Source organism: Schistocerca piceifrons, chromosome X, assembly GCF_021461385.2.
Source record: "Schistocerca piceifrons isolate TAMUIC-IGC-003096 chromosome X, iqSchPice1.1, whole genome shotgun sequence".
Taxonomy (NCBI): Eukaryota; Metazoa; Arthropoda; class Insecta; order Orthoptera; family Acrididae; genus Schistocerca; species Schistocerca piceifrons.
This window is the reverse complement of record NC_060149.1, coordinates 634306678-634323199: the sequence shown is the minus strand read 5'-3', so window position 1 is coordinate 634323199 and position 16522 is coordinate 634306678. Positions and strand designations below refer to the sequence as shown.

The 16522-nt window shown below is 42.0% G+C and overlaps 1 protein-coding gene across 1 annotated transcript in view; it reads left to right on the top strand.

The window, feature by feature from the left end:
- Positions 1-16522, top strand: part of LOC124721439 (8-oxo-dGDP phosphatase NUDT18) — a 162794-nt gene that overhangs the window by 89712 nt on the left and 56560 nt on the right. The window contains exons 3-4 of the mRNA XM_047246417.1: positions 259-379; positions 6294-6525. Coding sequence (XP_047102373.1) covers positions 259-379; positions 6294-6525 — 353 coding nt within the window. The remainder of the gene's footprint in view (positions 1-258; positions 380-6293; positions 6526-16522) is intronic.

Here is a 16522-nt window from a genome sequence, read left to right as displayed (position 1 = left end):
CTGAAATTTTAAACAAACTTTCACATAGACATATATACTTTAAAGTGTTGTTTCTCTTTGTATTTGGATGATGATTTTGTTTCAGTAGAAAACGGAATATCATTAAACAATTTTTTGAACTCATTATAGCCATGCTACTTCTGACTTTCATTGCTTTGTAGTAAGGTGTCGTCAGTGAAGATTTTTATTACCACAATTGCTTATGTTTTAAATGTCAGTGCATGTGCTCTCATTATTTACAATGTGTGTTTATTTTAGGAAGCAGTGAAACGTGAAGTTTTAGAGGAAACTGGAATTATAATGGAGCCTAAATCATTGCTGCTTGTTGAAACTGCAAGTGGATCGTGGTTTCGATTTGTTATTGTGGGTGACAGCATTGGTAAGTACTGTTCAGTTTCATTATATAATTTCCTAATTAACTGAATCTTCCCCCCATGAACCATAGGCCTTGCCGTTGGTGGGGAGCCTTGCGTGCCTCAGCGATACAGATAGCCGTACCGTAGATGCAACCAAAACGGAGGGGTATCTGTTTAGAGGCCAGACAAACACGTATGGTTCCTGAAGAGGGGCAGCAGCCTTTTCAGTAGTTACAGGGACAACAGTCGGGATGATTGACTGATCTGGCCTTGTAACACTAACCAAACCGGCCTCACTGTGCTGGTACTGCGAACGGCTGAAAGCAAGGGGAAACTACGGTCGTAATTTTTCCTGAGGGCATGCAGCTTTACTGTATAGATAAATGATGATGGCGTCCTCTTGGGTAAAATATTCCGGAGGTAAAATAGTCCCCCATTCGGATCTCTGGGCAGGGACTACTCAAGAGGACGTCGTTATCAGGAGAAAGAAAACTGGCGTTCTACGGATCGGAGCATGGAATGTCAGATCCCTTAATCGGGCAGGTAGGTCAGAAAATTTAAAAAGGGAAATGGATAGGTTAAAGTTAGATATAGTGGGAATTAGTGAAGTTTGGTGGCAGGAGGAACAAGACTTTTGGTCAGGTGAATACAGGGTTATAAATACAAAATCAAATAGGGGTAATGCAGGAGTAGGTTTAATAATGAATAAAAAAATAGGAGTTCGGGTAAGCTACTACAAACAACATAGTGAACGCATTATTGTGGCCAAGATAGACACGAAGCCCACGCCTACGACAGTAGTACAAGTCTATACGACAACAAGCTCTGCAGATGATGAAGAAATTGAAGAAATGTGTGATGAGATAAAAGAAATTATTCAGGTAGTGAAGGGAGATGAAAATTTAATAGTCATGGGTGACTGGAATTCGACTGTAGGAAAAGGAAGAGAATGAAACATAGTAGGTGAATATGGATTGGGGGTAAGAAATGAAAGAGGAAGCCGTCTGGTAGAATTTTGCACAGAGAACAACTTAATCATAGCTAACAGTTGGTTCAAGAATCACAAAAGAAGGTTGTATACATGGAAGAAGCCTGGAGATACTGACAGGTTTCAGCTAGATTACATAATGGTAAGACAGAGATTTAGGAACCGGGTTTTAAATTGTAAGACATTTCCAGGGGCAGATGTGGACTCTGACCACAATCTGTTGGTTATGAACTGTAGCTTAAAACTGAAGAAACTGCAGAAAGGTGGGAATTTAGGGAGATGGGGCCTGGATAAACTGAAATAACCAGAGGTTGTATAGAGTTTCAGAGAGAGCACAAGGGAACAATTGACAAGAATGGGGGAAGTAAATACAGTAGAAGAAGAATGGGTAGCTTTGAGGGAAGAAGTAATGAAGGCAACAGAGGATCAAGTAGGTAAAAATACAAGGGCTAGTAGAAATCCTTGGGTGACAGAAGAAATATTGAATTTAATTGATGAAAGGAGAAAATATAAAAATGCAGTTAATGAAGCAGGCAAAAAGGAATACAAACATCTCAAAAATGAGATTGACAGGAAGTGCAAAATAGCTAAGAAGGCATGGTTAGAGGACAAATATAAGGATGTAGAGCCTTATCTCACTAGGGGTAAGATAGATACTGTCTACAGGAAAATTAAAGAGACCTTCGGAGAAAAGAGAACCACTTGTATGAATATCAAGAGCTCAGATGGAAACCCAGTTTTAAGCAATGAAGGGAAAGCAGAAATGTGGAAGGAGTATATAGAGGGTCTATACAAGGTCAATGTACTTGAGGGCAATGTTATAGAAAGGGAAGAGGATGTAGATGAAGATGAAATGGGAGAGATGATACTGCGTGAAGAGTTTGACGGAGCACTGAAAGACCTAAGTCGAAACAAGGCACCGGGAGTTGACAACATTCCATTAGAACTACTGACAGCCTTGGGAGAGCCAGTCCTACCATCTGGTGAGCAAGATGTATGAGACAGGCGAAATACCCTCAGACTTCAAGAAGAGTATAATAATTCCAATCCCAAAGAAAGCAGGCATTGACAGATGTGAAAATTACCGAACTATCAGTTAAATAAGTCACGGCTGCAAAATACTAACGCAAATTCTTTACAGACGAATGGAAAAACTGGTAGAAGTCAACCTCGGGGAAGATCAGTTTGGATTCCGTAGAAATGTTGGAATACGTGAGGCAATACTGACCCTACGACTTCTCTTAGAAGCTAGATTAAGAAAAGGCAAACCTACATTTCTAGCATTTGTAGACTTGGAGAGAGCTTTTGATAATGTTGACTGGAATACTCTCTTTCGAATTCTGAAGGTCGCAGGGGTAAAATACAGGGAGCGAAAGGCTATTTACAATTTGTACAGAAACCAGATGGCAGTTATAAGAGTCAAGGGACATGAAAGGAAAGCAGTGGGTGAGAAGGGAGTGAGACAGGGTTGTAGCCTCTCCCCGATGTTGTTCAATCTGTATATTGAGCATGCAGTAAAGGAAACAAAAGAAAAATTCAGAGTAGGTATTAAAATCCATGGAGAAGAAATAAAAACTTTGAGGTTCGCCGATGACATTGTAATTCTGTCAGAGACAGCAAAGGACTTGGAAGAGCAGTTGAACGGAATGGACAGTGTCTTGAAAGGAGGATATAAGATGAACATCAACAGAAAGAAAACGAGGATAATGGAATGTAGTCGAATTAAGTTGGGTGATGCTGAGGGTATTAGATTAAGAAATGAGACACTTAAAGTAGTAAAGGAGTTTTGCTATTTGGGGAGCAAAATAACTGATGATGGTCGAAGTAGAGAGGACATAAAATGTAGACTGGCAATGGCAAGTAAAGTGCTTCTGAAGAAGCGAAATTTGTTAACATCGAGTATAGTTTTAAGTGTCAGGAAGTCGTTTCTGGAAGTATTTGTATGGAGTGTAGCCATGTATGGAAGTGAAACGTGGACGATAAATAGTTTGGACAAGAAGAGAATAGAGGCTTTCGAAATGTGGTGCTACAGAAGAATGCTGAAGATTAGATGGGTCGATCACATAACTAATGAGGAGGTATTGAATAGGATTGGGGAGGAGAGGAGTTTGTGGTACAACTTGACTAGAAAACGGGATCGGGTGGTAGGACATGTTCTGAGGCATCAAGGGATCACCAATGTAGTATTGGAGGGCAGCGTGGAGGGTAAAAATCGTAGAGGGAGATCAAGAGATGAATACACGAAGCAGATTCAGAAAGATGTAGGTTGCGGTAGGTACTGGGAGATGAAGAAGCTTGCACAGGATAGAGTAGCATGGAGAGCTGCATCAAACCAGTCTCAGGACTGAAGACCACAACAACAACAACAACAATTAACTAAATATTAACTGTATGGATTTTCTGTGACTGGTTTGTACGATTTGTGACCCTTTCAGCATAGGTTCTTTCAGGGGGGGGGGCAGGGGGGAGGGAGAGAGAGAGAGAGAGAGAGAGAGAGAGAGAGAGAGAGAGAGAGAAGAAAACTTCTCCTTCTGTACATGAAAGTGAGGTAGCTCTGATGCCAAGTTGCTTACTGTAAAAGCTTCGTAGTCATATCACACTTTTCAGATAAAACTTTTTCGTGATGTAATCTAACTTGGAAATGGGTAACTTTTTTTTAACATTCATTAGAAAATGTGTACATAATTTTTCCCTTGAGAAAGTTGAAAGGTTAGCATAAATCCTGATGTACTTGGACCTAAATCTCATATGTTAAGTATTTGGAAGTACATTATGTACACTCCTAATCATATTAAAACACCACAAGATATCACTATTTATGCAAAGTGTTTTAAGATGGTAAGATGTATTGTTTTGTTGATTGTGCTTCTCTGATGATAAATCAAAGTGAGAGAGAAATTGAAGGTTTCAATATTTCATTTGATGATAGTGGATAGTACTGTAATGTACCTCTTCATGGGAAGATTTGACATCGAGAACTTTTCAGAATAATCATTTTGGAACACTTGCTGTTTACAGTTTGGATTGCCAGCCATATGTGCAGGAGATGAAATTCAAGGAACTTTCGATAGAAACATTTAAGAGTAGAAGAAACTATTTAAAGCTTATGGAACTTGTATATTCCTTTTATGGATTTCCATCATGCTGGATTAATTACAGGACAGGAACTAGTGTTAATTAGTTCAGTACAGAAATAGTCAAAGTTGCATGATTAACTTTTTATGTAACTGATGACTAGTTTCAGGTTGCCAGATCCCACTTTCAAATCATCCAGGCAGACAAAACAGTATTTTCTCAAATAGCATATAAACCATGTCAATATTATACGTATTCATGTAACAAAGTCAATTTTAACCATGAACAGTGACAGAACAGACGCATAACTCATATATGTTTGTTTTGTCACCCTTCATGGTTGCACTTGACTTTGTGGCATGCATATGTATAATCTTGACTTGGTTTATATGCTGTTTTGGAAAATACTGTTTAGTCGGTCTGGTTAATTTGAAAGTGGGTTCTGGTAACACAAAACTAGTCAGTAACAAAATAAAAAGTGACTCTTGCAACTTTGGCTGATTCTATATCAAATTGTACATTCCTTACTCAAGGAGGAAAGGTGGATTTGTTGGAGAAGGTCACTAAGCTCCCAGGTTGACAATTCTGAAAGCTAGAATTCTTCCTTCTCATTCATTTACTCTTTACAAGGGAGTAAATAACAAAATTTGTTTTCAGGGTGTAGGTACTATTTAAAAATAGTTTATTCAACTGTGGACTCTTGTAATGAAAGGCTTAGAAATGTTACTTCTGTATAGTTTTGTGCGATTATTTTGATTCATATTTTTTTCTTTGTGTATCATTGTAAAACAAACAAATCAAAAGTTCTCAAAAAGTCAGTATTATTATTAAACATTTGTGAATTTTTTGGTGCTACCCTGAAACATGTTGTTACCTATCTTACATGTTTTATTACAGAAATCTAGGTTATTTACTTTTCCTCAAGTGACTATGCTGTTGACCCAGAATTATGAGAAAAAACATTTGATTCTTGTCACTTAGCATCCAGTATACTCAAGTGTTTTCTGCTCCTATCAAATATGTATCTGTCAGTAGCTGTGATAACTGATATGTTTGACTCATATTGATAATATAGTGCTTGTAAATATAACATCTCAAATTATGGAAATGAGAAAAGAAAATATGAAGAAAACCAGATAATTTCAGCAGTAAGCTTCATTGTTGGAGTAAAGCTACTTACTTTAGATATTGGAAAACAAATTAACTGCTGACTTAATGCTGATACCATAAATGTGTTTGCTCATCTCATCTCTTTTCATAAACGAATTACAGATTTAAAGCAAGATAAATTTCCCATATCTTTAGAGATGCAAATAGATAGAAGATCTGTTGAGGCTAATGTGAAAACCTGTGTTTGTGTGCCAAAATATTATGTCAATTTGATTTTAGGATGTGGCTGCAAACCAACAAACATACCACAAATTATGAGAAATCTTGCCAAATCAGCTGATTCTGTTTGAATATCAAAAAGTTACTGATATTAGTAGTTACAGTTCAATTGTTGAAGATAATGCCTACCCCTTGACAAATAGTTTTTAATACACTAACTTCCTTAGTTGTACTCGTGTAAGAAATTAGAAAAATATGAAATGTTCTCTCCATTTCTAAATTTAAATAATTAGAATGTGATTGAAGAATACCCATAAAACCTGGAAGAGTTTTTTATGTTGACCAGTAATGTTTTCACTTGTCAGCGAATGTCTGAATGGAGTACATCTTAGCCATTCTCTTCAGTCCACTACCATACACAACTAACTCCGCCCCCCCCCTCCCCCCCTCAGTTTCTACAGTAACCTGGGTAGTAACTTTGCCCAGGCATGTCATTATGATGTAACATTTTTTCTTCTGTAAAATATAATTTGCTGTATTTTCAGGTGGTGAACTGAAGACACCAGATAAGTCTGATGATGAATCATTACAGGCCCAGTGGGTGAAAGATGTAGAGAAGCTCTGTCTTCGATCTAGTGACATTGTGCCTATAATTGAGCGAGCAAGAGCATACAACAAAAGTCCACCTGAGCCATGGCATGGTAAAATATTACCAGTCATAAAAGGTCATCAGAAATTGTTATTACGTCTCCTGGTCTGCATTAAAAAAAGGAGCAAGTATGCAGGATTTAAGAATTTTTCTTATGAATTTAGCTTATAAAACCTGAATGGAAATGAGTAACTTATTCAACCAGTAGTGTCATTGTTACTTATTATTCTTTAATTAAATGATTTCTTTATCTGGTATTTGACTGTCTAATATCTTTTTGATATCACAGTCCTTTGTGTGTGCCTTCCGATAACTTATTCTCAACTATGGAAACTATATCACCACTTGACAGTAGACTGTGTGAAGATATCATGATTATCATGTTTTGAAAGGCGTCTATTTTTGCATGAAATTAAAACAGTGCACCCAAAATCTGTATTGTCATTAACTTTGCTCATGTGCCACCCCAGACTTATGGAGACACACACAGAGCAGCAGCAAAATTGTCTTTGTGGCAAATACTTTCGCTTTCATTGGATTTAACTGTAGGTGTCACAATAAACATGTCATATGGGGATCTCCATTGACCCATTACTGGAAATAAATATTTGGCCTAATGGCTGAATTGGCAGTTGATATCTTGTTGGAGCCTCTGTACACTGATCCTCAAACAGGGCCACCCGTAGATTTTGTGGGCCCCTAGACAAACTTTTGTGAGTATCCCCAAGCATTCTCAGCCCATGAGAATTCATTATCACAAATACTGATTCTTCTGTACTATGTGAGCAGTAAATAATTACTACCTGCACAGTGCACTGTCAACAGTTCATTTAATAATTGAATCTATACAAACATTAGTACACACATTAATAATGTGCAGTGTACTTTGTTAGCTTGATTTAAAATGTCTGGTTGATACTATCAGGGTCAGCTAAACAGTTTCGGGCAAGTGTAGATGGAACATTGAATCTTCTATTCTTGCAGCTGATAAAGTTATCCACTACATCACTGAAGCTCATGTCAGAACGAAGTTTGTGCCTTATTGATATCACAGCCAGATGATTAAATTTCTCTTGGTCTAAAGTGGATCTCAAATGACTTTTTATTAATTCTAATGTACTAAATCATCTCTCACCTGAAGCAACAGTCACTTTTGGCATAATGAAAATTCTGAGTGCAGTCCTCAACTTACAGATTACATCTAGCAAAGGAAATAGAAGACGTTTGTGTTCTGTTGTTTTTGTCAAATCTGGAGAAGCAGCTGCACTCACTTACTGGAACATTTGTATTTCTTTAATAAGATTATCACTCATATCATCAGGAGAAGTTCTAATTAATTTTTTAAGTGTGTTTATCCTGAGAATGGCTTCAAAAGTTGCACAAATATTTCTCATTTCTTCATACTGAGAATCAATCTGAGAAACAATCTTGTATGTGATTACGTCAGAATCCCCTTTTTGAAATTGTTCTTCAGTTTCATCTTGGAGTGTGTCAGGCACTCCATTACTACCCAAGCAGATTCATAAAAGAAAAGCTTCCTTCTCCTGTCTCTCATTTTTGAAAAAAACTGCCTTGGTCCCAGTTTTAGTAGCCATTTGTTTTAGTTCTGCTTAAGGATTCAGGTCAGAGAGCTCTTACATCCTTATCTGTGGAAACCATAAGACATTTAAGATTTTTCATTTCAGTATCAAGGAATATATCTTTTAACTGTGGAATCAAACTTCTTACATTCAATGGTCTAAAGTCGCCCCCCAAACATTCAAGAGAATCAGTGTTCCTGATAAATAATTGATCAGTCTGCATGCTTCTGCTGTCCCATCGTGAGACAAACTGCACTGTCTCTTTGTGTATTTAAAGCTTCCATTAATTTTGGTAATTTTTCTGCTGTAGGTTTCACTGCCTTAATTCTTGAGCTCCATCTTGTTTCAGAGAGCTGATGAAGAGATTGACAGCCAGTGTATTTTAATTGCCTGAAGAAATTCTACAACTGGTTGAGACACATGAAGAATGTGCCTACTATTAAATTACTTCTCCTTGCATGTAATCCTACCAAGTTCAGATTATGAGTCACACAAGGAGAAAAGGTTGCCAGTGGATAAATGTCTTCAATCTTTGCTTGCACATCTTTTATTTGCCCAGCCATACATGATCCATAATCAAAGCACTGACCATGACTGCATGAATGTCACCAACTCTAAATTATTGGGGAGGGCAAATCAGTAGATAGGGTTTTGATCACAAGGGTCTAAACAGGAGATCCCTTGAAAAGAGTTGCAAAAAATAACGACTGAAAACCACCTTCTGGAGCATTCTGAATGCCTCGTGTGATATATTTCGGTGGCACTTAAAATGCCTAGAGCATGCAAATTTCAGCCTGGATTAAAATGTATTTTACCAAGTATAAAAAAAGTTGTATAATATGATGTTAGGAACATAAGGCGAAATAATCTTGCAAAGTTCACCTTATTGTAATCCACTACATTTCTCCTGTTGCCAAAATTGGATATGAATATTTTAGCAACATTCTTAAGTCTATTTGATCCAACAGCAGCTTGTGCACACTGCAAACTACTACATGGTTGAGCCTCTGCTGCATCATTATTGAAGACAGATGTTGTAGAGCAGTAAAACTGCAAGTGGTTGTCATATGGGGTTCGATTGTAAGCCATCTGCCTCTGGCCACTCCTCCTACATTCCTACAGCAAAACCAAGCATATTCATGCTTATCTACCCCATTCCTTCATCACTTGTAGTCGCATGAATACAACTCACTAGACTTGGAATACTGTCTTTTTAGTGAATAATATAAGGAGATTTGGTTTACTGACACATTAGCAAATCCTACAAACCATTAATTCCTTCTACAGAAGAGCTTTTAATATGTGTAATTGTTTAGCTTGGATATGTTCATTCAATTGTATCGCTTTTTGTTAACTAAGACTCAAAAAATTGAAATTACTTTTCAAACAATAGTGGGCGCGTGGGGGGGGGGGGGGCGGGGGGAGGGGAGGAGAGGGGAGGGGAGGGGAGGGGAGGGGAGGATACCTTCCCCATCCCTCCCTGGCCATGATGGTCATGGATGACAGTACTGTAAATCAACTCAATGCTTGTGAAATATATCTATGATAGCGTTACTATCTGCATCACCTGGCTTTTTCTGCAAATCAGAATATTCCAGAAACCTCTCATGAATTTCCCATTTATTTTCCTCTTTGTTAAAAAGGTGTCTTAAAATCAGAATATTCTGTTTGGTCTGAGACACATCTGGAAGAACAACACAAATTAATGAAAAATACAGATCTTCCTGCCTTAAAGATTTTCTTTAATATATTATACCTTTACAATGATAAAAGTGCGTTCTGTGCTCTCTGAGATAAATAGTGTTTCTTTGTACAACTTTTAACATAAATGGTATATTCTCTTAAAAAGTGGGTCAAATTTAGCCAATAACTCAATTAACCCAAGAAGTTACCATTATCTGGCTCGGAATTGGTGGCAACTTCCCCTAAAAGGCAAATTTTGTGAGGCCAAAAATATAGTAACATGTAAAATTCTTTCAGCAATAGTTTCTGGAAAATGCAATGCACACTGCTATGTACTGCACTTTGTTCACAACATCTATATGCTAAATAATTATTTTTATGCATCGAACTATTCTCATGATCAGGAATAATAGTGTATAGCTTTTTCCAAGTTATTTTTGTGTAGTCAAATCCTTCATGTAGGTCAGCTAACCTAGATGTAACAGGCTTTTTGGGATCATTCTGAAATAATGAGCATGGTCAACATAAGAGTTTTTTATGGTGGTGACTCCTCACAAGCCAATCTTTGTTTTACTTCAAATTCATTGATAGAGAATTGAGAATACAAGTGATGTTTGGTAAGTTTTGTACTCTGTATGACAAAAAACCATTGAACTGTTCAAAGGTCAGTGCTTGAAATGCCCTTTCTAACAATTCTATATTCATCCCAGTTATTAAATGGGTATGACCATTGCCAAGGATCACTTGGATTCCAGTCACAGTCACTACATCCATCAGACTCTGACTTCTGTTTGCTTACATCTCCTGCATCAGGGGGCAAAATGCCTACACCAGATGCAGTTAACTTAGGTTTTTACATTCAACATGTTTCTGCTTCTGCCCCCAGGGGCTCAGCATTCATTTGCTGGGTACGGGCTTGGCGACCCCGGGGTTCCTGAGCTGGGGACTGGTAAGCGCCGCCAGTCCCCTGTCACCGTAACATCTGAGCATACTTCAGCGACCACTGTGCGGCGCGGCGGTGGAACGTTGTGTGTCTCAGGGAATGGGGATCTTGGCTTGACCGCCCGGATCGCGAGGATGGAATAAACCTCTATAAAAAACCCCTCAATCTCAAGGTGTGCTGCGCGCTGATGAGATGCATGGCTGTTGAGGTGGAACAGTCGATAGCGGGCAACCTCTGGGGAACCTGCTGCACCTCAGTTGTATAAGGCTTACCTAGGCACGTGGGGCTCTGTCTAGGTGGACTTCTAGTTCCCTAGCTGCTCGTGGGACCGCGATGGATCCTTCGAAATCCTCTTTTCTTCCTCCCAGTGGAAAGGGTGGGCCGCTGGAAGGTTCTAACACCCAGTCTCTTAAGAGGGCCCGTGCAGTCAGTCCCCCTGACTCCGGCGCTTCTTTAAAAAGTCCAGTCTTAGGTAACAGAATGCATTCTGGTAATCCGAATGTGTTTCTCATTGTGAAATGGAAGGAGGGTAGTTTTGAGAAGGTTTCGCCCTTCTATATACAAAAGGGATTGGAGGGCATCTGTGGCATCCTTAAAATTGGTGAAGCGCTTACGTAATGGGACCTTGCTAGTGGAAACTTCCACTTCCCAGCAAGCAACTAACCTCCAATCTGCTAAATGCCTTGGAGAGTACGCCATAGACACTGAACTGCACAGCACCTTGAACTACAGCAAAGGTGTTGTGACATGCCGGGATCTAGTTGATATTCCCAAGGAAGAACTGCAACGTGAGTGGGCTCCAGAAGGTATCGTTGATGTCCAACACATCATGAAGAGGGTTGATGGCACTCTTGTCAAATCCGACTCCTTTATTCTGACCTTCAGTAGCACAAAACTTTCTGAACATGTAAAAGCTGGCGTCCTTCGCCTTAGTGTGAGGCCTTATTTCCCGACCCCAATGCGCTGTTTTAAATGCCAGCGTTTTGGGCATACCACCTTAGGCTGTAAAGGCGAAGCGACTTGTGAAACTGTGGTCAGGCTGCTCATAAAGGAGTTGGTTGCTCGTCTCCGGCTAAATGTATTAATTGCTCTGGGAAGCACCCTGTTTGGAGTAGGGTCTGCCGCATATTTTTAGAGGAATGCAAGGTCCAGGAAATAAAAACAACCAAGCGTATCCCCTATGGTGAGGCCAAGAAGATTTATAAGTCGATGCAACCTCCCACATTTGCTACATCTTTTGCATCCCTGGTACAGAAGCCTACTCCAAAAGTCGATGGCTCAACGCAGACTGAGGTGGTGAGTGTTGGCACTAACACCTGCAGCTGTCAGTGCTCTTGCAACGCAGCCAGTATTTCAGAGCCAGTATCCCCTACTCGAACGGCAGACAAAGGTACAGTGGCGAACTTGGTCCAGCCCCTAGCGCCTCCAACAGCTGAGGTTGTTCCCAAGCCCAGTGCGCCAATTACCACTCCCACATCAGCTCCCCCAAAGTCCACCAAACCACAGAAAGCTACTGTACAGCAGCAACAGTGGGTCAAATCCCATGGTAAACCATCTGACCATGCAGATGTTGTTTTACGTGAGGCTTCATCTGACTCTTCCCCAGAGTTGATGGAGTACGATGTATGTGTGGGGCAATCATCTCGTCCCATGCCTGCCCCTCCACCTGCTGCGGTCTCCCTGCCCCGCCGGAGAGACAGGATGAAGGTGCTACCCCCAACATAGATGGCTCCCATACTCCAGTGGAACTTGCAAGGGTTCAGGACGCATGTGGAGGAACTTCGTCTACTGTCTCAGGGTAGACCACTGTGTCTCTGTCTCCAGGAGATGTATTTCCATCTATCATACTCCCCTGAGATACGAGGCTATACACTCCAGAAAAAGGATGACCTGCGTGGAGAGAGAGCTAGAGGAGGCGTAGGTATTTTCATCAGGACGGACTACCACTCCTCGCCTCTCTCACTTACGATGACTTTACAGGCCGTCGCTGTATCCGTGCACGTGCGTCATCCATTGACTGTATGTTCACTTTACTTGCTCCCACATGATGCTCTTGATGAAGCGGCCCTCACCGACCTCCTTACACAGCTCCCCCAGCCATTCACTATTTGTGGTGATTTTAATGCCCACAATGTGCTTTGGGGCTCTGCAATTACCCGCCCCAGGGGTAGAGCGATTGAGAGGCTTCTCCTGTCATCCTGTGCCTACTTGCTCAATGGAGGACAGAGTACTCATTTCTGCACGGCGACTGGGTCGTTCTCTGCCATTGATCTCTTGCTTTGCTCTCCAGCTCTTGCCGCCAGTGCTCACTGGGAAGTGGTTGCTGACTTGCATGGCAGTGATCATTTCCCAATCTGAATTCACCTGCCAGATGGCGTGGGGCCCGAAAGGAGACCACCACGATGGGTGCTCAGTGGAGCTGACTGGACACTTTGTAGCCAGTTGGCCCAATTCGAACACTGTGCGAATGTTGAGGTGTGGGTGGATCACATTACCAAAACGGTCCACCACGCCGCTGCAGCATCCATTCCACAGTCCACAGGCCACCGGAAGAGGCCACCTGTGCCTTGGTGGAGTGCCGAATGCCGCTCTGCAATCAGGACCAGGCGTGTGGCTCTGCGTCGGTTCAAGTGTCGGCTGACTGCTGAGAATCTTGCAACCTTTCGGGTGGCGAGGGCAAGATGTCGCCACGTTATTCGTGAGAGCAAGAAGAGGTCATGGAAAACGTTCCTGAACACCATTAATCGTTCCACCAAAAGTTCCATTGTGTGGGAGACCATCAGGAGAATTTCTGGCAGAGGAGGGAGGTGCCCCATAGCTGCTGTAATGACTAACGCCACTCTCCACACAGATCCGCGAGACAATGCCCAGACTATGGCAGCGTATTTTGCCACAGTTACTGCAACAACCAGTCAGGATCCAGGTTTCCAGCGCCATAGAGCGGTTGCTGAGAGCTGTAGTCTGAACTTCCAGTCCACCTCTCATGAAGTTTAAAACTGCCCATTTTCTATGTGGGAGCTGGATTCTGCACTGTCTGGAGCTTGTGACACATCCCCTGGTCACGACAGGATCCATTACAGTATGCTATGGCACCTCACAATGCGCAACAGATAACTCCTCCTCGCACTTTTTAATGACATTTGGGTGTTGGGTCACTTTCCTGATGCGTGGCGTGAGGCAATTTTAATCCCTTTTTTAAAACCTGGGAAAGACCGCACGAGCCCAAGTAGCTACCGTAGTATTGCCCTCACTAGTTGCATAGGGAAGACCTTGGAGCGGATGGTCAACCGCCGCCTTGTCTGGATGTTAGAATCCCGGCAACTCCTTAGTCGATTTCAGTGTGGGTTCAAAAGGTTTTGTTCCACCTTCAATAACCTTGCCCTCCTGGAGGCGGCTATACAACAAGCTTTCCTCCGCCGTCATCACCTTCTAGGTGTATTTTTCGACATCGAGGAGGCCTACGATACCACTTGGAGGCGTCTCGTCCTGGAGCAGCTTCACGAATGGGATTTTCGTGGTTGTCTTCCTCTTTTTATTCAGTCTTTCCTCTCGCCACGATATTTTAGATACTGAATTGGTGACGTCCTGTCTGATCGCTTTGAGCAGGAGAATGGTGTCCCTCAGGGTAGCGTTTTAAGTGTGACTCTCTTTGCCATCGCTATTAATAGCATTACGTCCATAGTGAAAAGTCCTGTCCAGTGTTCTTTGTTTGTGGATGATTTCTCTTTGTTCTGCTCTTCTTCAAGCCTTGCAACGACAACTCGTCAGTTGCAACTTATGATTAGGCGTTTGGATGACTGGGCGCAGACGAGTGGCTTTAAGTTTTCCACCGAGAAGTCTGTATGTGTTCTTTTTAACCGTTCTCGTTCGATTTTTAACCTTTCCTGAGTTGCGGTTGAGGGACACTATTCTTACTTTTAAAGACACGGTGAGATTTCTGGGTCTCATTTTTGACTCGAGGCTCACGTGGTTACCTCATCTTAAAGACCTGAAACGGCGGTTGCTTCAGGCTTTAAGTATTTTAAAATGTCTTAGCCACAGTACATGGGGAGCTGACAGGACTTGTCTGCTCCAGTTTTACAGGGCGTTTGTGCGATCTCGGCTCGATTATGGGTGCACGGTGTATGGGTCTGTGAGGCCTTCTTACTTAAAGATTTTGGACGTTGTCCACCATGAAGGGCTTCGGTTGGCCACTGGGGCATTCCGAACTAGCTCCATACCAAGCCTCTGTGCAGAGGCAGGTGAACCGCCACTTCATATGCGGCAACGGCTACTTACGGTACACCAGGCGTATAAAACTTTGTCCACACCATACACACCTGCATACCATACTGTTGCTTAGCCTCCTCTGGCATGGTTATTTCATAACCGGCAACGTGCGACGCAGCCCTATGGGATCCACGCACAGGATTGCCTCGCTGCAATGTCTATGGCTGGTCTTCATGTTTTACGTCACGGGTAGAGCAGATCTCCACCTTGGCTCCTCCAAAGACCCAAACTTATTTTAGATTTGACTCGTTTTAAGAAGGATGGCACACCAGATTTTACATTACAGTCACTGTTTTTTAACATTTTAGATGTGCATCACAGTTTCACTGTCGTTTACACTGATGGCTCCAAACAGGAGAATTTCCTTGGGTGTTCTGTGGTGTTCCCTGATCATGTTACCCGGATTCACCTCCCTGCTGAATATACCGTTTTCGCAGCGGAGCTCCACGCGATCCTGAAGGCACTGGAGCTGATGCATCGTGTTCGGGGTGATCGATTTCTTCTCTGCTCCGATTCTCTTAGTGCCTTACAATCACAGCAGAACCTATACCCGACCGAGGAGATGGTCCAACTGATACATGACCAACTGTACTTGCTCCAACGGCGGGGTAAAGATGTATCCTTCTGCTGGGTGCCTGGTCATGTCGGCATATGGGGCAATGAACAGGCCGATCGGGTTGCCAAGGAGGCCTGCAGAGAGCAGGATGTGGTCCAGTGTCCTATCCCCTTGCAGTCGGTCATTGCTGCACTCCACAGGAAGTGCATGGAGTTGTGGGAGGTCGAATGGCTGGCGGTGATGGCCAATAAACTACGGTTGGTAAAGTCAACCACTCAGCCGTGGCGTTCCTCCTGCCGGTTGCTCAGGCGGGAAGAGGTGGCCCTCACACGTCTTCGGATCGGGCACTGTCCTCTCACACATAGCTTTTTATTACGGCAGGAGGATCCTCCGTTTTGTGATGCTTGTGGTGTGCACATCTCTGTCCGGCAGATTTTAAACGACTGCATTTTATACCGTGATGCACGGGCAGAAGCACAAGTTGATGGGGATCTGCCTTCTGTTTTAGCTAATGATGAGACGTGTGTGTCTAGGGTTTTTAAGTTTTGTGACGTGTCTGGACTCTGGCCTAAACTTTTAGGCTGGAGGTTTTAGTGTATTGCAGAGTGGCTGACTCCTCCCCTTTCTTCCTTGTGGTCAGCCAGCCACTTCCATCTGCTACATTGTTTTAGCTCCCTCTATCATTTTCTTCCTGTGTTGTCCATGTTCTACTGTTGACACCCTGCTTCATCCCACGCTTCGGTGTGGATGAGCACATATTTTTCAACGATTGTTACCCGTGTTTTATGTTCCGTATTATATTCCTGTTCTGGGATTTTTCTTGACACCCGTCTCCCTATGTTACTGAACGGGCGCTGAAGACCTTGCTGTCGTGCGTCCAAAAACCCCTCTACTACTACTACTACTACTACTACTACTGTTTCTGCTTCTGCTGATGTTTAAGGGTTACTTATATTCAACACTGGATATCTTCTGGCAAAAAGTAGCTACTGATTTTTTTTTTTTTTCTGTAGCCTTTTCACAAATTTTTCATTGAGTTCACATTTTTCTGACCACTTGTGCGCACCAGATTTGTGTGCATAACATAACATAAT